At 38.2% G+C, this 22,500-nt stretch overlaps 1 protein-coding gene across 3 annotated transcripts in view; it reads right to left on the bottom strand.

Moving 5' to 3' along the window:
- LOC138022858 (uncharacterized) overlaps positions 1–22,500 on the bottom strand; it is a 295,342-nt gene that overhangs the window by 175,136 nt on the left and 97,706 nt on the right. For 2 of the 3 annotated variants that reach the window (XM_068869845.1, XM_068869844.1), the window contains 2 exons: positions 12,282–12,464; positions 7,387–7,682 (listed from right to left, as the gene is read on the bottom strand). The exons of the other annotated variant lie outside the window; for it this stretch is intronic. In XM_068869845.1, the coding sequence (XP_068725946.1) occupies positions 7,387–7,682; positions 12,282–12,464 (479 nt within the window). The remainder of the gene's footprint in view (positions 1–7,386; positions 7,683–12,281; positions 12,465–22,500) is intronic. 3 annotated transcript variants of the gene reach the window in all.

The raw sequence follows: 22,500 nt of genomic DNA, 5'->3' as shown, positions 1-22,500 counted from the left end.
GGATAATCGAGAAATCCGGATAATCGAGGTTCGACTTTAACTCCAAATGCGCAGAAGTTCGCAGACTCACGCATTGCAATGGAGACTAAAACGGAAAAAGACTTCACAGTCATTTTTATGCTTCATGTTGAAAAACAGCTATTTGAAAGAACACTCCCGCTAACCTGCCCACTGGAAACGTTTCATTGACGACAGGTTTTCAATGTGGACCACAAGGGAGAACAAAATCAACCATTTTGGTGAATTCTTGAACAATTTCCCTCCAACAATCAAATTTACTCGCGAATAAAGAACAACAAGCTACGTAGACTTGTCAAAACAAAGAATGAGTTAGACTGACTAAATTATACTGAGAAATACCAGAAACAAGGTTAATATCAAAATTATAAAAAAATATTTCAATTACGACATCCAAGAAAATAGCGACAAAGTAAGAGAAACTCCAAAAGTAATAAGCAGTACGTTAGGTCGTAAGACGACAATGATTAACGAGATTTCCAGTAGATCATATACTGATAAAAAAAGACATAGGGGATAAAATGAATCTACATTTCGGAGAAATTGGACAAGAACATTCCATATACAGGTGCCCCACGAGAAAAAATCGTAAGTAAGAGGGCATCTACAGGCCTCGAAAACGAGTTATATGACAGTCGGTTCCAGACATAACATTTCTGGCGTTTTGAAGCGACAAATATAATAAAGATATGTTTAAAATAGCATTTCAGCAGTTGTTTGACAATTTTAATGTGAATTTCCGTAAAAACGAAGGCTTTCTTACTTAATTCTATTCCATGTATTCTTATTCCAGAATACAGTCAATCGAACGCACCTTAACATATACGATAAACCTATAGAAAAGAAAGCTACCATAAAGTTGCTCAGCGTACACACTGATGAATTTAGACTGTCATAGGATAATCATATATAGCACATCGGACGGACCTAAAGGCCAAAATGGCTTGTGTATGCTTTAAAAATACTCATCCATATTCAATAGTCGTTTTCACCAATCGGATGAATTTCTCTAGACACGTGAGTAAGTTGTTATACCTACTTATTCACCCAACAAACCTGAAAGCCTGGGGAGGGATTTCAACGTGGTTGCGAAGTAAGTAGATGAACAATGGAATGCAAAATGAGGCATTATATAATGTCACTAGAGGCATTATGTAATGCCTCATGTTCATTTGTATTTCATGACTCCTTTATAATTTCCTTGTTGCTCCTTGATATCTGCCACTCGGAGAACACCTTAAACACACACTTGGTTGCGTTCCTGGTAGCCTTGGGATGCAGTCGTCCAAGTCTTTTTTCTCTTGCTCTTCCGCAGTGTTTGGCTGCCTAAATTAACTAATGTTTTGGAGTCACGTTGTCCTCGGTTCAAGAGCCCTCAAAACACTAAACCGGAGCATTTTTACGCTTACAGGCCAACGTAAATAACATTTTTATACATCGCTCAAATACATTTCTTCGATTTCCAGGTGAACTAGACTGGCGCGTCTTCTTATGTAACGTCTTTTTTGTTCAGGGTGTTTTTCGATTCCCAGGCGAACTGGGCTAGACCGCCGTTCACGAAGGAATAGTCTTTTTCCCATCACGATTGGTCGAACTGACAGCTATTGAACATGGAGGGGTATTTTAAGCCACTTAAAACATGCGCAGCACGTGTTTTATCAGATATAAAAAATCTCTCGGGCTTCGCCCGGCTCACGACTTTTTATATCTGATAAAACATTCCTGCTTGTGTATATAGTAAATAGTAAGTGTAACATTAGACCTCTAACGAAAGACTTAAGGACATTGAATTTCATTTATCGATCAGTACAGCCGTACTTCGACTGTTGCAGCCTTGTGTGGGGTAACTGCTCAAAAGAGCGTGTTTTTTTGTCGACCTCCGAGATGTATAACTACAACATCCGAAGAAGCAAGTTTGACATGCACTTGTCCAAACCTAAAGGCCGGGACACACTAGGCGATAAGTCGTTGCGACACGTCGCGGGAACAAGTCGCCGCAACAATTCGCCTTGTGTGACACGGTTAATTTCATGACGGTGGCAGAATTTAGTCGCCGCGATCAGTCGCACGAATTCAAACCAGTTTGAATTTGTGCGACTTATCGCAGCGACAAAAATAGCGAAAGCAGCGTTTTTGCATTGTGTGTACACTTCCGGCAACAAGTTGGGACAAAATATAAATGAACCAACAAGAGAGCGTCATATGGTCAGCCATATTGAATTAGAAATTAAACTAGTTCACATTCCCCTTCATACGAGATCACTGCGTGTGCACTGAACAGGCGACGTGTCACAGCGACTTGTTTTGCAAGTAGTACACACAGAGCAACTTGTCGCAGAGACATGCTGCTGCGACTTGTCGCCTAGTCACTTATGTCCAGGTTTGCACGCAAATGCGAAAATTGCGAATTTTCCGATTTTTGCGAAAATTGCGACTCTTGTCGGGGACTTGTGTTCTCTACCTTTTCAATGTTCTGCGATTTTTGCGATTTTAACGGTTTTTGCGAAAATTGCGAATTTTGCAAAAAATCGCAAAAATCGCAGGACACTGATAAGCTTGGAACACTAGTCCCGACAAGAGATGCGATTTTGGCTATTTTTGCGAAAATTGCGAATTTTGCGAAGAATCATTAAAATCGCAAAACATCGCTACTCTTGTCGGGGACTTGTGTTCTCCAGCTTTCAGCGTTCTGCGATTAGGACACTGAAAAGCTACAGAACACTAGTCCCTGACAAGAGTCGCGAAAATTGCGAATTTTGCGAAAAATCGCAAAAATGCAAACCTGGACATATCTCCGTCTAGTGTGTCAGGGTGTCCCGGCCTTAAGCAAAACTGGTTAAAAGGATTTTTTGCTTGTCGAGGGGCAACAGCATGGGATGAACTTCCAAGTGACATTTGAGAATACTTTCAAAACGTTTTTTGAGGAAGGACCAACCGATAGTTATAGATAAGGTTTTTTTTTTGATAATTATGTTTATTGTTATCAAAAATAATTATTTTCTATAATGAAGTACTCAAATTTTGGTTTTAGCAATTTAGTCTCTGTAACATACATGTTGGTAACATTAGTATTGCTTAAAAAAATTTTAGCATTTTTTGTAAGTAGTTATGCATATATGTAAGATTAGATAGGTGTAACACGGCTCATTTAGAAACCAATATTGTATGTTGAAATTACTATCCTGTAGGAGTAAAGTCAATCAATGCATGCGTGTGTTTGTTCGTTTAATGTTGTCTGAGCGCATTGTTTTTTTCGACGATGAAGTTTTCAAGGGTCCACCTTTCGCCAGCAGCATTACTTACTTGATGTGCAAACACATTTTAAGCCCACAAAAACTTTCCAATTCACCAATACCTCTAAGCCTAGCTAACAAATTCTAAATAGCCCAAATATTTTCTTATTAAACAGTTTTCTATAAATATTATAAACTGATCAAAAACTTAATTCATTGGCAAGAACGCAATGCGTCAATCTCTACAAAGTGACTATAACAAGTACAAGCCGGAATCCGGAAGCCAGAAACAATTCGAGAGAACTACAACAACTTGCCCACTCCTTTTACACTCTGCTATAATCTGCACACTCAAGTATTTAACTCTGAGAAAACGTGCATGCAACTGTAAAATGGACCTGACCTTGCTATTCTCAGAGGATATACAGACTAAAAAATGGTGATGGCATCATCAAGCTAAGGCAGGCCAAATTACAATAAAGGAAACTTAAAGCTTGTTTGATTTGTTTTCCTTGTTTTTTTTTTTTTACCTGGCTTTTTGAGTACAAAAATGCTTCTTTTTAAGGAAAAAGCAGGTGCCTGGACAATATGGAGCTTTCGCGCGTTGTTGAGACGCGGATGGCAACCGGAAGAGAACATCTCGCGTGCCAGGATAGTGGTGTCTCCCAGATTTTTATACCACTCATCTCTAATGGAGAAATAGAGGATATTACATGCCGCGCGGGGATACGAATTTTATCTTCGAGTGCTGAAAGCATATAGATATTGATGAAATGTCCAGAGTTAAAACAACTTGTTTTTTTTCATTTTCAAAATGATGAAAAAGTGGTCACCAACCGCTAAAACACGCATGTTGTGTAACATGAAACAAGATATGTAAGTTATGAAAAGCAAATCATGACAATGTAAAATTTTGCAATAAAATGTTAATGTAGTAGAGAGGTATTATACTGAAGCACAAAAGTATCTTACAATGAAGACGAAGCTCGCATTTTATTGACTAATCGTGTTCGTTACCATGACGACACCTATATCCTCACATGTGAAAGATAAAAATGATATGTTCACTACGCGCGGTGAAGATATGATTTTTTAGTAAAAGGAGAAATCTTGGTATTTCATTAGTATCTATATAATAAAAGATACTCAGCAATGTCAATGTGGTTGTGTAAAGACAAGTTACAAGGGAAAAAAGTTGACTTCCGGTTGCCACCCCTGTCTCAAATATGCGCGTAATTTATCTCCTTAACGTCTTGCGTGAGTAACGGAGCGCGACTGAGGTTGTTGATTCAGGAAGAACATACAATAATATGAAAAATTCACATCGTTTATCGAAGTTAAGTTCTTTCGAGACGTCCCACTAGCATCGAATAGGGAGACAAGCAACTTTTGAAGAAGTTCTGCCATAAGGCAGATGAATATTGCGCTTTAAGCTCGACAACTGATAATATGGTCGGCTTGGGTTAGAAGGTTCCATGTTTTCGCAGTTTGAACATACCGTGGGCTTTAGAATGATGTAATTTCACATGACACCCAAAATGCCCAAAGAAGTAGAACGAAACATTGCAATAACCACTTGAAACTATTGAACAACATAAAAGAAATACAGCAAAAGGAACAAGAAGCAGGATGGACTCAAATGGACAAGACTGAAACGGACCGGATTGCATTGGGATAATCTTAAACTAAAAGACGTCGGCCCGACGTTTTTCGTGTTTATGGCAAATCACCTGGATAAAGGTCACTCTTGCTAACAATCATTTGTGTGATGAAACAATAATTTTATCAGTAAAGGAATTCCACAAAACCATTTTCGAGTTTTAAACTCGTGATGAACTAAAAATTTCCGTTAACACCCTAAAATAACATTACACAGTCCCTTTTGGAGGCTTCAGTAGAACATAATCAAAGGGAGGAAAGAAGGTAAAACACAACTTTGTTTATTTAATAAATTTCAAACATTATTCCTTTTACGTAAACTTGACTATGTACAATAAACAAATTTTGATTATGATCATCAGAGGAATAATTGATTATAATCAAGATGCTCAAGAAACCAGGCCTTTGTTTTTCAAAATAAATCACTATCCAGTGAATACACACTAGCAAAACCAATAAAGTTATCCAGTGGATATTGATTTATCCAGTGTGGATAAGTTGTTGTAGTTCTCCCGAATTGTGGATAATTCTGGTCTCTGGTTTCCGGATTCCGGATTCCGGTTTCCGGCTTTCAGTGCTGCCCCATGTAAATGTGAAAGCGTTTAGTAATCCCTCATCATTTTCTGCCCTGCGTGACAACGAAGGTATGACATTCATCTCTATGCTATACTCTTTAATCTCTTTTAAAAAATAAACAATAATATAAACTCTGACCCTCTTCGTTTCAAGCCGAAACGCGTATCTGCTTTGGCTAGCTCAGGTACTTTATGTCCTGGGACTCCTTTGTTTCGACTCCCCTGTCTTCTCATAATCAGTTAACGATTGTTTACTCGAAGCATTGGGGCTGCCTCTTTCAGCATGTGCCATATTCAGGGTGTACTTACTATGACCCGTCGGATACATTATTCATCAGGAAAACCGTCGAACAGGTCAACCGGACCAGTGCTGACACTTAATTGATCTCAAGTTTAAAATAAATTTTTAAAAAAACACGTGTGACCTCATAAAAGTCATAAAACCATAGCAAAATTCCAAATAAATTATACTCTTTTTTTTTCTAAAATATCTAAAAAAAAAAATATCCAGATATTTGTAGCAATTCCTCCTTTTGTGACCCTCTCTGTATTAGGGTAGACTTTCATATAACGACCAAAATGATGCATTACAAAAGGACCATCGTTACTCCAACTACGAATTTCTGATTTAGGTATTGTTATTGTTTGCTTTTTTGTTTTATAGACATTAATTATTTCATGTCAGGTATATGAAAGACAAGCCCGGTGTTAAGAAGGGATTCATCAAAGGAGAAATACTTCGTCTTTTGATAACAAACTCTGTTGGAGAAAACTTAGAATAACAGCAAATGAGGTTTTCAATCTCAATTACTCTAACGAGCTATCTTCTCTTCCAGAACTTATCAAAACTACAATGGCTAAGATCAATTTCGCTTCAAGGTAAGAGGCCTTAAAACAAAAGCTAAGACATCAAACACACTGTTACTACATATCATCTGGCTATAGCTATATCGTAGAGTTATTATTACAGCATAACAATCAAATGTAAACCGTCTTAAATGCTTTATCTGTATTTCCTTTAAGCAAAGCAGATGGGTGTCTTCAGTGGGTGAGCAAACTGACTTGTGTTATATTTCACAGTAGGTCATTGGAAAATAAAGAGGACATGTAAACAGACATGTAAAGAGAGCTCCCTCATGTGGTAGCATAAGGTGGGCAAACAGGTGTCATGATCGGAGGCAGCAATTCCATCAACAATTGTGTGCTGCTATCTTCCCATTTCAAAGTATATGCAGTCCACTGAGCTACAGCTTCATCGTAGAAAAAATTCGTTAAATAAAATTTCCGACAAGACCTGAATGGACCGATTTTGATATATGAAAATTCGGTCCCGAACAGAAGGCATCATCTCGAGGCTCTGGGGAATAAATATATATAAAGGATTGTAGGCGTTTATTGCCCAGAGCGTGAAGATGATGGTTTTTGTTTAGCACTGACTTTTAATATATTAGAAGAAGGCTATTTGATCATTACCTCAAAAAACAGTATTCACAACTGCATGTTATGAGACAAGTTAGAATAAATGCGAAATCGACAAGCTTGCATACTTGCGTATTCTGAAGTGAATCGCACACCTAGGGGCATTTTCGTCATCTGATTGGCTATCAAGACGAGGTATTTAGAGTGGAATTGCGACTTCAAAACGAGGCTGACCGACATTGCACCGTAGCAGTGCGTGGTCTCACATAGCAACGGATGTAAAAATTGCACAAAACTATGTTCTCAAAGCAATTTTTTTCGTTTACAATGCAAAAACCTGGCGGAAGTGAGGAAGAAGAAAAAGAAGAAGAAGAAGATTTTCCTGGCTTCTAATAGTCGAGACAACTCTTTAAACTGGCTTTTCAGTTTCTTTTTAACGCGGATTGAAAACATCAACATTCGCAAAAAGGTAAATTACAAACCTTTTCTGTCCCATTCTCTTTGTAGGTAGTCCAGGTGATGTTGTCCAACGATGTATGTATCATGAATTTTGTTGTCCATTGATCAGCAGCTGTATTTCCTTGAGTTGCTGCGGCGCAAATGTAGAATTCATAACCAAGGTTGATTTGTAAGAAGTCGCTGACATTTCTTTCGGTGCTTGGTAACCATGCACCTCGACACACTTCAGGGGCCCAACCAACTTTGGGTGAGGAAGGTGAGTTGACGTCATCTGAAGACCTCCCATTAATGAACCAGCAAATTGCTTGAATCTGACAGCCTAAAAAAGGGATTATATTAACACGATGAGTGGATTTCACAGCTGTCTAGTTTATGACATCAAAAGTTTAAAAACCAATGTGGTTACTTCCAGTTAAAAGCTCTTGGCCGCGTTGTTCAGTCGTAGTTCCATTGTCGCATCTGACTATACATGGGCAAAAACTTAGAGCCATGTTCCTCTTATTATTTTAATAGTCAGAATTAGCACAATATTGTTGTCTCGGTTATAATGAACCGGAAGACCTGCAGTGGAAAAAGTTGGATTTTCATTCGGCGACAAGAGATTTGAAATCCATTCGAAATGAAAAAGGATTTGTCCCATTCTAAATGTTGAAGATACTCACTCACTAGCACAACTTTGAAATGTATAGACACCTAATATTTAACAAAAATTCACTGAAGAGAAGATGAATAATTGTTTTAGTATACACCACACAAGCAGAAAAAAGAAACAGAACCAAAAAACTGCTTTATTTTTGTAAAATGTGGTTGGAAATCTCAAATCTCGCACGCCGGCTACGAGGAGAGGAATAGTAATTGGATAAACGATGAAATGGTATATGAAATGGATCATATATGAACTGCGGTTATGAAATCAAGTGAAGCTATGATCCTCGCAGTTATAAACGCAATTTTTGCAATTGCGTAAAGAAGCGCGAAAAATTCAGGACTTCACCGACGACGCTCTGACCAACTGAGCTATATGAAGCCACTGGTGTTGGGAGCTGGTAATTTATGGGTTCCAATGTTCCCGTGAGGAATGAATCAACGATGAAATGGTATATGAAATGGATTATATATGAACTGCGGATATGAAATCAAGTGAAGCTATGATCCTCGCAGTTATGAACCGGATCATTGGACCCACAAATGACCAGTGGCTTCATAGCTTAGTTGGTTAGAGTGTCTTATCGGTATCGCGAGGTCACGGGCTCAAACCCCGTTGAAGTCCTGAATTTTTCAAGCTTCTTTACACAATTACAAAAATTGCGTTAACTTTATAACTGCGAGGATCATAGTTTCTGACTTGATTTCATATCCGCAGTTCATATATGATCCATTTCATATATCATTTCATCATAGATTCATTCCTCACGGGAACATTAGAACCCACAAATGACCAGCTCCCAACGTCAGTGGCTTCATAGCTCAGTTGGTTTGAGCGTCGGACCGGTATCGCGAGGTCACGGGTTCAAACCCCGTTGAAGTCCTGAATTTTTCAGGCTTCTTTACGCAATTGCAAAAATTGCGTTTATAACTGCGAGGATGATAGCTTCACTTGAGGAACTGGATAATCAACTGCGAGTTAGCCAATTAGCGGACGCGGAGAGAACTATTCACTTGTTTAGTAGTAATAATTTTGGTTTTTGAAGAAGGCGTTAAGCTAAACAGACATCTCTGTTTCTTGAAATATGAAAACATGGTCTTCTTTCTTAAAGAAAACGACTTTACACTCCCACACTAGAGGACGCTTCTCAAAAGCAGAGTAATGAATAAGTTTCCAAGTTCATATACCAATGAGCGCATACAGGATCGCGACTTTTGGTTCTCCCACCCAGTTTTGAATGAGTTATTGGTCTTATGAAGATTGTTAAGGAGGCTCGAAAGTGTTTTCCACAGGTACGAGTGGGTTTACAAAGGAAATGGATTACAGCAAAGTTGATCCTTTAGACGGGAAACAATGTGTTTCGTATTTTTGTCAGGCAGTTTCTTAAGGTTGTCCACGAGTTCCTAACTGTTTCCATGGCAACGGTACGACACTCCCAAAAGATCCTTTAAAAACAGTTTTTTAAAAATACCTATAAAACTATTTAAATGACTTTTTTTCTATTTAAAAAAATTCCATTAAACTCTTTTTACATAATGAGAAAAATAAATCTAGCGGAACCACAGGTAACCCACGCTCACTGTGTGCATCACATAGGTATTAAAATACTGTATAGAGAACATATGAGGCGAAATTTGCTAGAAAATGGAAATAAAAATCGATAAAACTTACCATGTGGTAAGCTGTTGTTGCCTTTAATACGTAGACGAAGTTTCGGGAAAAATGATCCCCGTTCACCTTCCTTCATTGTAAAGTGACAAGGTAGGAGACTGAAGCCAGCGTCGGGACTCCGATCGACCCAAAACAAGCACGATTTTTTTCGCGAAAATCGAATCCAGTCGCCAAATAAACACGCCAGGTTCGTGGAACAGGAATTTCTCTAAACCATGAATCCACTGAAGCATCTCCAAGTAGCAACGCGAAGCAACCAGGCTCCGTAGAACTTGTAACTTGACCTGCTAAAATGGCGGCCAGAAAGCGTTGTCCTCGCAAAGTGTCCAATTCAAAATGGCACTGAACTCGGGACGCCTGGTGACGAGTATAATAAGTTCTGGAGGAAGGGGAGTCCCAAATTGCTCAAAACAAAACTCACTGAGCAATCTGGGACTCCCCTCCCTCCAGGGGGACATATATTCCCCTAGTCACCAGGCGTCCCAAAACAAGCACGATTTTTTTCGCGAAAATCGAATCCAGTCGCTAAATAAACACGCCAGGTTCGTGGAACAGGAATTTCTCTAAACCATGAATCCACTAAAGCATCTCCAGGTAGCAACGCGAAGCCACCAGGCTCCGTAGAACTTGCAAGTTGACCTGCTAAAATGGCGGCCAGAAAGTGTTGTCCTCGCAAAGTGTCCAATTCAAAATGGCACTGAACTCGGGACGCCTGGTGACGAGTATAATAAGTTCTGGAGGGAGGGGAGTCCCAAATTGCTCAAAACAAAACTCACTGAGCAATCTGGGACTCCCCTCCCTCAAGGGGGACATATATTCCCCTCGTCACCAGGCTTCAGTGGATTCATGGTTTAGAGAAATTCCTGTTGTACGAACCTGGCGTGTTTATTTAGCGACTGGATTCGATTTTCGCGAAAAAAATCGTGCTTGTCTTGGGTCGATCGGAGTCCCGACGCTGGCTTCAGTCTCCTACCTTGTCACTATACTATGAAGGAAGGTGAACGGGGACCATTTTTCCCGAAACTTCGTCTACGTATTAAAGACAACAACAGCTCACCACATGGTAAGTTTTATTGATTTTTATTTCCATTTTCTAGCAAATTTCCAGACCTAAGCTTCGCCTCATATGTTCTCTATATTTTAATACCAACGTGACGCACACAGTGAGCCTGGGTTACCTGTGGCGGAACTTGCATAATTTATGAACTCAAAACATCTTAGGAAGATTGTTGGACAAAATCCACCACATACTAATTTGAAAATTTTTCTTAAAGAATGCAACGAAACTTATGTGGTAAAGGTACCCGAGCTTAGTTTCGAGATATTGCTAAACATCTCTGACAATATCTTTTCCGGGTTTTGCGATTTTAGGTCACATTTTTTATTTCCGGTCAAACGTTTGGATTCATCAGCTGACGCGACCAGTTTAAGGAGGCTTTGGAGCCTCGTAAACTTAGCCTTCATGCTTTGAGATGATAAAGAACACCACACACCACGATAGTTAAGTTTACAACAAACGATGATAGTTTAGGTCTGGAGTTTACACGTCGAATTTCAGTCGAATATGGTGCAGAGAAAGTTGATAATGCAAGCACTAAATTCAATACCCTGCGAGCAGAGTCTCTTTCCAGGGGCACCCAACGAGAATATAGTTCAAAACAACTTACACATAGCATTCTTATACGTATTTTAGTATTTAAACGGTAGATATAGGCATATTTTAAAAATTTATCACCTAAAAAATTTTTATATGTTCGGATTTCCTAGCTAAAAGCCTAGTGATCCGAAAATTATAGGGATCAAAAGTTACCTTTTCGAAAATTTCAGCCAGAAAAAAAGGCTCCCGAAAATTCTAGGTGACTTTTTTGGGGTAAAAATCCGTTAAAAATGGGCAATGATACCATTTTTTAGATGTTCAAAGATCCTAGGACAGGCAGGCAAGCAAGAAATTTTAAAAGAAATGTTCCGAAAATTCTAGATCTCAAATCGTCTTCCGAAAAGATATTTTGACGTTGGGTACCCCTGTCTTTCGATCTTCCTTGATAAACTTTCCTCTTCCCAACTTACCTAGGAAGATCAAAAGAGACTCTGCTCGCAGGGTATAAATTCAATTAAAGGGATTGTCTAATCGAAGCTTCATTATACACCCTTTTAATAAGTCTAATATATGCAGTTTTCCGCTAATGACGTCGAACTTGTGTGTTCAAATTTCATTCAGAAATTTACAAGGGCTTAAAACAAGAAAAGAAATCGGAAAAGTTTTAGGCCTTTGCACATTTCTGAATAAAAGTTGAAAGCATGAGTTCGACGTCATTAGCGGAAAACGGCATATATTAGACTTATTAAAAGGGTGTATAGGCTGTCGTCTAAAAGAAGTTGATTTCCTGAGTTGGTTTCAATTACATTAATCGTGTCAGCCAGGATTACCCTCGGGAGTATTTTTTAATGAAGTTGAACTCTTGCGAGCATTACGAGAAAAGTGATTTTGGATGCGGAAGACGTTGAATAACTTTAAAAATTACATTATAATCAAGAAGGGCGTGAGGGCAGAGATAAGTAAATCAGTGAAAATACAAGCTTGTCATATCGTAAATGTTATACCTCTATGAGCAGAGTAGACTTCCGCTTCAGCCAGCCAGAAAATTTCTCCATGACAACCAGTCAAGGTTACATGTCTTCCCAACACGCTGGGCCAACAGAGGGTGCGAAATCTAAAAATTACTCGGTAGAAACGATCTTTAACAGGCGTTCGACATTCCTGACCTTCTTCAGTTGATGTTGAGGCTAAAAAAGGTGCGAATACAAATCAACATAACTGCACACCAACTCCTATGAGTCACTCCATGAAATGACAGAACAAAAAGTTAGAGTAATTCATTTCAGCGGATTACGTGATTCTCGTTAGAGTTCATTCTTGGTTATGTTTAAAATGTTTTAAACGTTCTTACATCTTTTAGTTTAAGTGTTTCAGATTGGGACAATAAGAGTAAGTAAAAGTAAAACTACAATAGCTTTAAACCTCTACTAACTATGTTTTAAAACAGTTTAAAACACAATTAAAAATTCAAGGCAACATTTGCGTTTAATGTTTATTCATTCATTCGGTGGACATTATAGACTGATGTACAATCTTTAGTTTTGGCCTTCAAACTCAAAATTAACACGGCAAGAGAATAATAATATTATTTCCCAACTGACGAAGTAGGGAAATAGTGCTATTGTGGCTTGACATCCGTCTCTAAAACAATATTTGATAAAACAATAATTATTGAATTGGATTTTTGAGATATGCGTGAAGAAACCAGCTCTTGAAGTGGAACCCACTTTCCTAGACCATGATTATTTCGCATGTCACAAAAGCACTCTTCAAAAAGTGTTTAATATTTCTCTTCGCTCCATAAAGAACCTTAAAAGCATTAATAAATAGAGGATTATACCTCATGACTGCCGAGAATACGAACTTGTCTTTATGTTAAGGCGCTTTCCCTTTGTCAGAACTACCCGGCCAGACACATCAGTTTGCAAAGAAAATGCAACAATTAGAAGGAATACTTGCATGATAATCCCTCGCATTCTTCTGGAGGAGTATATATCATCCTCAAAGTGTGTTAATTTAAAGGCGCTGTAGTTAGTCCTTCCAAATGCCTGGCCTGGCCGGTCAGTTCTGTCAAATGGAAAGTGTCCTAAGAGTGCTGATAGTACATCTCACGACGGGCAGTGCAGCAAACGATCGTGAGAGATATATCAGCGCAAGAAGGAAAAAATCGTATCCCCGTACAGTCATATACCATGTTCTGTTTACTATACAGATAATAACAATCCAAATCCGAGACATCTCAGTTTTTATTCATTTTAAAAGCATCGAAAAAAGTGATCACCTTTACTAAAGAAAGTCAAAGGTAGTTTCACTGTCTTCGTATCTTGAAGCCATTTTTTTACCAATCTTTTAAAATGAAGTTTTAATTAATGACACCAACGGCCGAATGAATTCACGCATGAACAGGATGCACTTATATTATGGTATGATATATTACTAGTAGTAGCTATCGCTAAGTGCCAACGAAACAATCAATATAATACATAGTTTACAGATTTGTATCAGAGTTCCAAAGCACCCAACAGTAGTTGTAGTTTTTTTATTCGAAAGAACTGCAACTCAACTTATCTAGTTAATAGAAATTGCACACTTTGTATCTCCAACAACAATGTAGATGTCAACGTGTTTTGCAATAATATGGAAAGTACTGCTGTAATTTTTGAACGGCCGTAATTTTAACAGGAATATACAATAATTAAGTTGAATAAAATCAGTGCTATGTAACAAATCGCCAAAGCGTTCTCAGACTTTTCAGCTTGGAGCATGAAACGGGCCAGCCAAGCTCTCTCGCAAATGAAAGTTGTTTCACTTGTAGAATTTTTATTTTCCAAGATGCAGCCATGAATTACAAGTCAAATTGATCGTTTAATTTTGTACTTTGCAGACAACATATGTTCTTTGACTGCCTGACAGTGACTGTGATTTACGTGAAAGAGCAGACAAAATCCAAAACAAAGGCAATAAATTCGAAAACAGACAATGTGCGGGGAAAATATGACGGGACAAAGCACGCGCGCTTGCACGTTGGGCGCGAAATTTCAAAAGTATTGTCATGTATTCAAATCTTAGAATTGAAATTCCTCTGAACAATTATTTAGATAAATTTACTAACTGAATCAGTTTCAATTTGCCTAAAATTACATTAAATTTTTGCGACAAAATGCAATTTTTAATCGGAAAGAACTTTTGAAACACCCTGTACACACACATTCACAGATAGCTAGCATTTACGACATGAAACCATAGTCAATCGACGGACTGATTATGAAACCTTAGAACTTTCAAAAACGAGAACAATGTTGTCGCAATCGATGTTGAATTGACCGTGAGCCTGCACAATCTTTTGTTTTCGCTTCGCACGGGTTCGCAAATTAGTTGCACATAATTTAATCGAAGGATTTGATTGGTTATCTTCTCGAAAAAAGGTGCGTTTTGTGGAGGGTCAAGGCCAAAAATACGGACAAAAACATGAAACAAAGGAACTTGTCGAGTTTCATAACCATCTTCATGCATTAACTATGATGAAACATAAGAAAGTAATAATGATAACTAGGGTGTGATTAATGATAACTAGTAATTTTTAAGATTAACGTTGAGACATCAACATAATCATCCTCATTACCAAGCACCGCAAGTAAAAATTGATGACTTTTGTTTTTAAAAGGTCTTTTCCCAAGTTTGCGCAAGACAGGCTTCAGGCAATTCCATAGCTTAGCTTCAAAAATGGAAAGCGAATTAAGTCGAATACTCACTCTTGATATATTAACATGCAAGTTACCAACATCAGAAAATCTAGCGTTATATGAATGAACGCCGGTCGGATGAACAGGTGAAAAGATCAAAGATATTCTGAGGCGCAGAATTAGTAGATATGTCGTGCATAAAAGAACATACTGTTTCAAAATAAAGCAGTTTGAGGGGTAAAACATTAGCGGAGACAAACGAAAGAATAGCATGAGATCTATTACCAGCCGAAGAGCTCGTTTCTGTAAGATAAAGATCTTCCTCGAATAAACCTGTGCAGCTTGGCCCCAGGCGGCAATTCCATAATAAGTAGATGGGAAAATCAGAGAACGGTAAATTTTGATTAAAGGAACGGAGTGCCTGAATCGTGCATTCAAAAACTCATTAATAATTCATGACAACAGCCTAACACCGATTAGACGTCACGTCTATGAGCTTTATATCCTGATAAAACACTCCTCGTTAGTATTCTTTATATAAAGAATACTAATAAGGCATAACTTGTTTTTCTTGTATGCTAACATTCACCTCTCACAATTTGAACCATTGTTTTGAGTCCAGAGGGAAACGCTCTTGGAACGTTTTTGAAGCCGTTCAAAAAACTCGCAGCACGTGTTTTAACGGCTACGCCTCGTGTTTTTAAACCCCAATAAAACACTGCTGCTCGTTTTTTAAACTTTACATAATTCTAATAACTCTGCTAATTTTAGAGGCAATATAATCAATATGATAAGTTCAGGTCAAGTTTTTATCGATGAGAATTCCCAGGAGCTTTACATAATCTTTACATTCAAGAGAAATATCATTATTTGAGGCATTGTTATATATCCTTATATTATATTAATGTGATAGTTAAGCTTCTTTTGTGATGGCCTAAAAATGTCGGACAAAATTTGATTTTTTTGCATTTACGGTCAGCTTATTTGCATTTAACCAGTTACAGACTTTCTGCAATTTGATGTTCACTACACTTTCTGGCGACTTCAAATCCTTGTCTTCATACAGCAGGTTTGTATCATCAGCAAATAAATAAAAAGAAAGCTTCTTAGAAGAATTATAAATATCATTGATATAAATCAAGAAAAGTAAAAGGCCTAGAACTGAGAACTGGGCCTAGAACTGTTATTAATATCAGATGCTATTAGAAGCAGAAGCTTTTCGAAGAACCTATCTTTACTTCTAAAGAGCTGTGAAGACTTCTATCATTTGTGGACATGAGAATCCCTTACAATAAAGCCGAATTCACCAGTGATGAAAGCTTAATTAGCAGAAAAGTTTAATGGCACGTCGATAAAATTGTTCAAAAATTATTCAAGGATTCCTCGTCGTTATTGATTTTTTGGGACATTGAAGTCCGGGAACCCAGACTTGATCGAGCGCGAAGGGACTGGGACCTGTGACGTAGAAGGAGTAAGTTGTAGCTTTGTTGGTAGTGAAATGTTTGTGAAATGTTTGTGGACGGAGTTTCATACAAAATTATCTAATACATAACAGAACTTATACTGTCACTTACTGTGTCAGTAGTATAGCGCGTGAATGCGAAGTGAGTTACTCCCGCTCTGTCGTCAGCCCAGACTTCGTCGCTCGGTCAAAACAGCACAGGAATCCGAAGAAATGCTTTTTAATGCGTTTAAGCCTTGAAAAAAATGTCTGAAACTGTAAAAACTGTTTTCAAACTGTGGATAAATTACTGCACAAGAGAGCTGAACTGAGCTATCCTCCTTCTTGTGATGTGGATTGAGCCACGAGATTCGCAGATTTCTTTAATTAATAGCAAAATATCCGTAATAACCTCTCTAGTGATGCTTGCGTTGCGGCACCTTTCCTCTCAGACTCAGTCCACTGCCCTTTCCAGTTGGCCAGCTTTGAAAAGGTGTCGGTTGAACAAGTGAAACATCTTATCAAGACTGGTTCTATAAAGTAGTGCGCTTTGGATCCAGTTCCTGTGTGTGTGCTCAAATTCTGCCTTTTTGACCTTCTGCCCGTGATTACTAAAATGATCAATCTTTCGTTGGAGACAGGAACTGTTGAGGATGTTATCAAGGAAGCGCTGTTGATCCCTTTAGTGAAGAAGGTGAGTTCTGACTATGAGGTTTTTAGTAATTTTCGACCGATTTCGAATCTAATGTTTACTTCCAAATTAATTGAAAAGGCTGCTGCTCATCAGTTAACTAGCTATACTTAAATAATGATCTAGGTGAAGTTTTCCAGTCTGCACACAAGAAATTGCATAGTACTGAAACAATTTTGCTCAGAGTTCAAAATGATATCCTGCGAGCTATTGATAGTCGCCACTCTGTTGTCCTTGTTTTGTTAGATCTATCTGCAGCCTTTGATACCGTTGATCATTCTATTCTTTTGCAGCGATTGTCACATCGTTTCGGTATTAAGAGCAAAGCACTTTCCTGATTTAAATCTCAACTCACTAATAGAAGGCAGTTTGTGATCGTTCGGGATGGAAAGTCCACTAGTCGAGATCTTTTTTGTGGTGTACCTCAAGGCTCAGTCTTAGGACCTATTTTGTATTAACTGTACACGTCACCGTTGGCGGACATAGCTAGATTTCACGGGATGTGTTTTCTCTTCTCCACGCAAATTTATCTTTCATTTGAGTCATCTTCGATGGCTGACAAACTTTCTGCTCTTTCCTGCATTGAGACCTGCATTAGTGATATAAATAAGTGGATGCTATCTAATAAGCTTAAGCTTAATAATAGTAAAACGGAGGTGCTAGTCATTGGAGCGCCACACCGCCCTCACCAACAGTTTGATCTCAGTTTACTTGTTGGCGATGAGAATGTAGTACCTACTTCATCCGCGAGAAATTTGGGAATTGTCTTCGATTACAACATGACACTTGAGTCTCACGTCGCTGCTATTTGTAAATATGCTTTTTTCACATTAGGAATATTGCTAGAATTAAGCGATATTTGTCTCAAGCGAATATTAAGACTCTAATTCACGCGTTTGTTACTTGCTAGTTGGACCACTGTAATTCGCTACTTATTGGCTTCACCTTCAGATTTGTGCTGCTTGGTTGGTTGTTGGTGGTCGTAAATACGACCCAGTTGCGTCAGTGTTACGTCAGCTTTATTGGCTACCGATTGAAAAGCGTATAGTTTACAGGATAAATTGCTCCCAACCTATAATGCTCTGCAATGGTTTAGCTCCCCTGTATACATGTATGTGTGATAGGCTTGAGCTTCGTATTCCTACTCGCAGGCTTCGATCAGCTGATACTTTTGTTTTAAATGTTCCTCGGTACAATCTCAAAAGTTATGGTGATAGAGCTTTTTCCGTTGCAGCTCCTAAATTATGGAATAATTTGCCACTATATATAAAGTTAAGCCCTAATGTGAATGTGTGCATGTTTAAATCAAAGCTTAAGACTTATTTGTTCAAGTATAGTTACTATTGACACGTTTTCTTTTCTTGGATCTAGTTTTTTCCAGCATTTCTTTTTTAATTTTGATTTTTATTGTTGTAAAGCGCCTTTAGAAAATTGGATAAAGGCGCTACACAAAAATGCCTACTTATTATTATTATTATTATTATTATTATTTCTTGAATTAACCAACTATACAATTTTGTCCCATTCCTGTAAAATACATGTCAAATATAATAAATATATCCGCAATCTAGAATACAGGAAAGGTCATCACTACATAGTAGGCCTAGTTGTCTCCCCCACACATCCCACTTGTTGAAAGATGTTCAAAAATTCAGATGAAATTAAAATTAAGGTTAAAAGACAACGTAGGTATCGATAATAGCCCTCAGTTAACTTCAACATCATACAACTTAATACAAATCAAACCAAGTGTGAAACAGAATAAAATTCAGTTCCCATTCGCTATTGCCAAACCTTGAATTCCGAAAAAGGAATGGGGAGGGGGGGGGGGGGGGGAGGGGGTGGGGAAGAGGGGGAGGGCGGAGACTTAACTACCAAAAAGAAATGGTGATAAAGCACTTTAACTTGTTTTAAAATGAGTCTGGTTAACTATGTAGCTGTAAGTAATGCAAGCTTTGAAACACATAGCAACCTTCTGTAAAGGTTAATGCCACTAGCAGCCAGCTTATTTTTGAATGATACTAAGACAAATCTTATTTTATATTTTTGTAACCTGACAGTAAGTACAAAATTCTCAGTTATCATTTTAAAATTGAAACGTTACTCAGATGATTAAAAGGTAAAATACTGTCCGATTCTCAGCTCTGAGTTATTCGCTGTCTCAATACTTGTCAATGCCAAAAGGCCAAGTAAACACAGTTTTACCCATTTATTTTATTCGGTAGATCAGACCCCATTTGCTCAATTGCTGTATAACTCTATCCAGTGGATAGGTCACTATCCAAAATATAAAATATAGTTCACGTTGAACGTTGGGAGGCGCGGTAGCCTCATGGGTAGTGCGCTCGACTCCGGAGTGAGTGGCTTGGGTTCGGGTCCTGGCCAGGGATATTGTGTTGTGTTCTTGGGCAAGACACTTTGCTCTCACGGTGCCTCTCTTCACCCAGGTGTATAAATGGGTACTGGCGAATTTAATGCGGGGGGAAGCCCTGTGATGGACTAATATCCCATGGGGGGGCAGAGGGAGTAGAAATACTCCTAGTCGCTTCATGCTACAGAAACCAGGATAAGCTCCGGCCTAATGGGCCCCTTGAATTGTAAGCAGAGTTTACCTTACGTTATAAACGTTCTCCAAGGTTTTCGTACACACCTTACTTATTAATTAGATGTGCCTAGGGTGTGCATATTCATTGTTACAGGAGGAAATACTGAAATTATTGCAGACTGAAACTGTTAGATAAAGACTTATCCACCGGTATGCTTGTCCGAATGTGACAAAATATCAAGATTGCCAATTCCATGTGTCAACTATACATTTATAAATCAAGTTTCTCTCATATTCATATCAAATTGACATATGATTTATGTAAAACGATATATCTATACATCAAGTTTTTTATATTCATGTCAAGTTCCCAGATATTCACGTCAAAACAGCTTCCCTTACCAATGCAACTATGCCTACAGTATATCAAGCAGACTTTTTTACTTTTGATAAAAAATTCATGTCAAGTTAACGTTAACATTTTTATAAATCAAGAAAGCCTGGTGCCGAGCCTTTCAAAAAGGAAGAGGGAGTCTGAGAACCAGCCGTACAATAAACAACATCTGGTGGCCGCGAATCTCTTTATTCCGAACGTAGAAGAGTGTTCTGATCTTGTCTTTCTTCACAATGTATCCCGCGATGACGACCAAGCTAAGTTCTTGTCGAGAAGAGTAGAGTAGAGCAGTACAGAGAAACATTTACGAGCTAGTAACATATCAACGCATCCAGTCATCGAAACACGTCTTCACCAAGGTGACTCTAACTCTCAGTTATGACATTGAGCAGCTGATAAACGCCTTGAGACAAATCTTGTTGCGACTGAAAAGCCTGTTCTGCCATAACAACCAGGAAACTGACAACGAGTACAGTATAGCAGTATAGCAGATGCTGCTTTGGATGATATGATTAGACAAATTCTGTCTTCAGCTCCCAAATAAGAAATTGCCGACGACAGTATAAGGTTCTTGAAGAAATTCTAAGTAGTATCCGTTCATGTGAACTAAGCACCCTCTCCGGCTGAATGATTCGTGGAGATTCCATAGGATGGCCTCCTCTCAAGTCCAGATTGCCGGTATTCGGGACGAAAATAGAGCAACAACAAAACTTTATTTAACCGTGGGACCCTTTTCACTAAAAAGTGGTCCTCTCAAGAGCCGTGTGCATTAACACTAACAAATATATTGCCCAGGAGTACCTAAAATATTAAACTTAAAAATTACAAGCATCGTTGAAATACCTCATATTAAGTACTATAAAAGTAATTTCTAATTTGCAATAGCAGAATAAAATTATTTAAAGTAGTGAGACCTGCTTAGCCTCGGCTGAGAGACTGTTCCATGTTAAAGGAAAGGTTACGTTTATACAAACGTTGGCCGTGTAGCACTTATATTTTAAACAGAATTAACTGAAGAGAGTGTAGTATAACGTGAAGTGCTAGATTTCTATCCCATATCAACCATGTGAGCGTTAGCCCTACTGATGGAACTGGGCCCACACAAGGACAGACAAAAAGAAAGGAGATCTAACCCGAACGTCGTGGGTTCAATTCCCACCCTGGTCAGTGTGGGCCCAGTTCCATCCAACATCCAACACGAAGTGTCCCTTAAGTCTAAGCATTTGCTACCCAATTTTCAACAACAAGGTAAGGGTAAAGGTTTGCGTTAGTTTTAGCTTTGGGAATATGCAGCAGTTAATCTTTACTTAAAGAGCAGCATTTGGGGGACACTTTGTTTTTTGTCAATTGTCTGTATTCTGGGACACGAGTGATGTTGAAGTTGGCGAGAAGAGCAAGGGGACACTTTGTGACGCTTATTAAAACCCGCGTGCATCTAATTCGGGTCAAACCTGGACATAAGTGAATTATTGACCAATATCTCTTTTGTCTAATTTGAATAGGATTTTAGAAAAACTATTATATTACCGGATGAAGGAATTTATTGACAAAAATAATGTAATGTACTCCTCACAGTATGGCTTCCGCAAATCACATTCCACAGAGCATGCGATACTTGATATTGTCGAAGTAATACTGAGCAATATGGATAAACCTTACTTCTCATGCGATGTCTTCATTGACCCAAAAAAGGCATTCGATGCGGTCAACCATGAAATATTACTCGATAAATTGGACTTTTACGGTTTCCGGGGATTGATAAATGATTGGTTTCAATCACATCTAAAAAATAGAATGCAAACAATTCAAATTGGAGAGTATTTATCAACAAAACTTATTTCTCCCTGTGGTGTGTCCCAGGGACCGGTCCTAGGACCTCTTCTATTTTTACTTCAAATACATAAATAACATTCACCTCAGTTCCGATAAACTAAAATGTTATCTCTTGGCAGATGAAACTAATATACTTTATGCTGATAAGAATCTCGAGGCGATTCAACAAACTGTTAATGCAGACTTAAAGAACGTACATGATTGGTTGAGTAAAAATAAGTTGACATTGAATACAAAAAATTCTAATTTTGTAATTTTTCGTCCTCGTCACAAAAAATGCATTTTTCTCCTAAATAAGTATTTTAGATTGTTAAACAAGCAAAAGAGTCAGTTTAGAGCAAAAAAGTCATATCAAATACCGAGGTGTTTTAATCGATCAAAATTTGTCATGGAAAAGTCATGTTGATACTGCTATCATAAAAATAAGTAAAACTATGGGAATGATTGCGTCCAATGCGTCCAATGCTTAATCTATTTGACGATGGAAGAGAACATGCCATCCCTTTATTTGTCAAAGCAAATTCTCAAATTCTGCCTGTTACTTTCCTATATTATGAAGTCGTTAGCAAATTAATGTTTGATGTGCACAATCAGAGTGCCCCAATCAACGGTAACCAGTCGTTTCGCCTACTGTCT

The sequence above is a fragment of the Montipora capricornis genome, chromosome 11, assembly GCF_036669925.1.
Source record: "Montipora capricornis isolate CH-2021 chromosome 11, ASM3666992v2, whole genome shotgun sequence".
In the NCBI taxonomy this organism is placed as follows: domain Eukaryota; kingdom Metazoa; phylum Cnidaria; class Anthozoa; order Scleractinia; family Acroporidae; genus Montipora; species Montipora capricornis.
The sequence above is the reverse complement of the archived record's forward strand: the minus strand, read 5'-3'. Positions and strand labels throughout refer to the sequence as shown.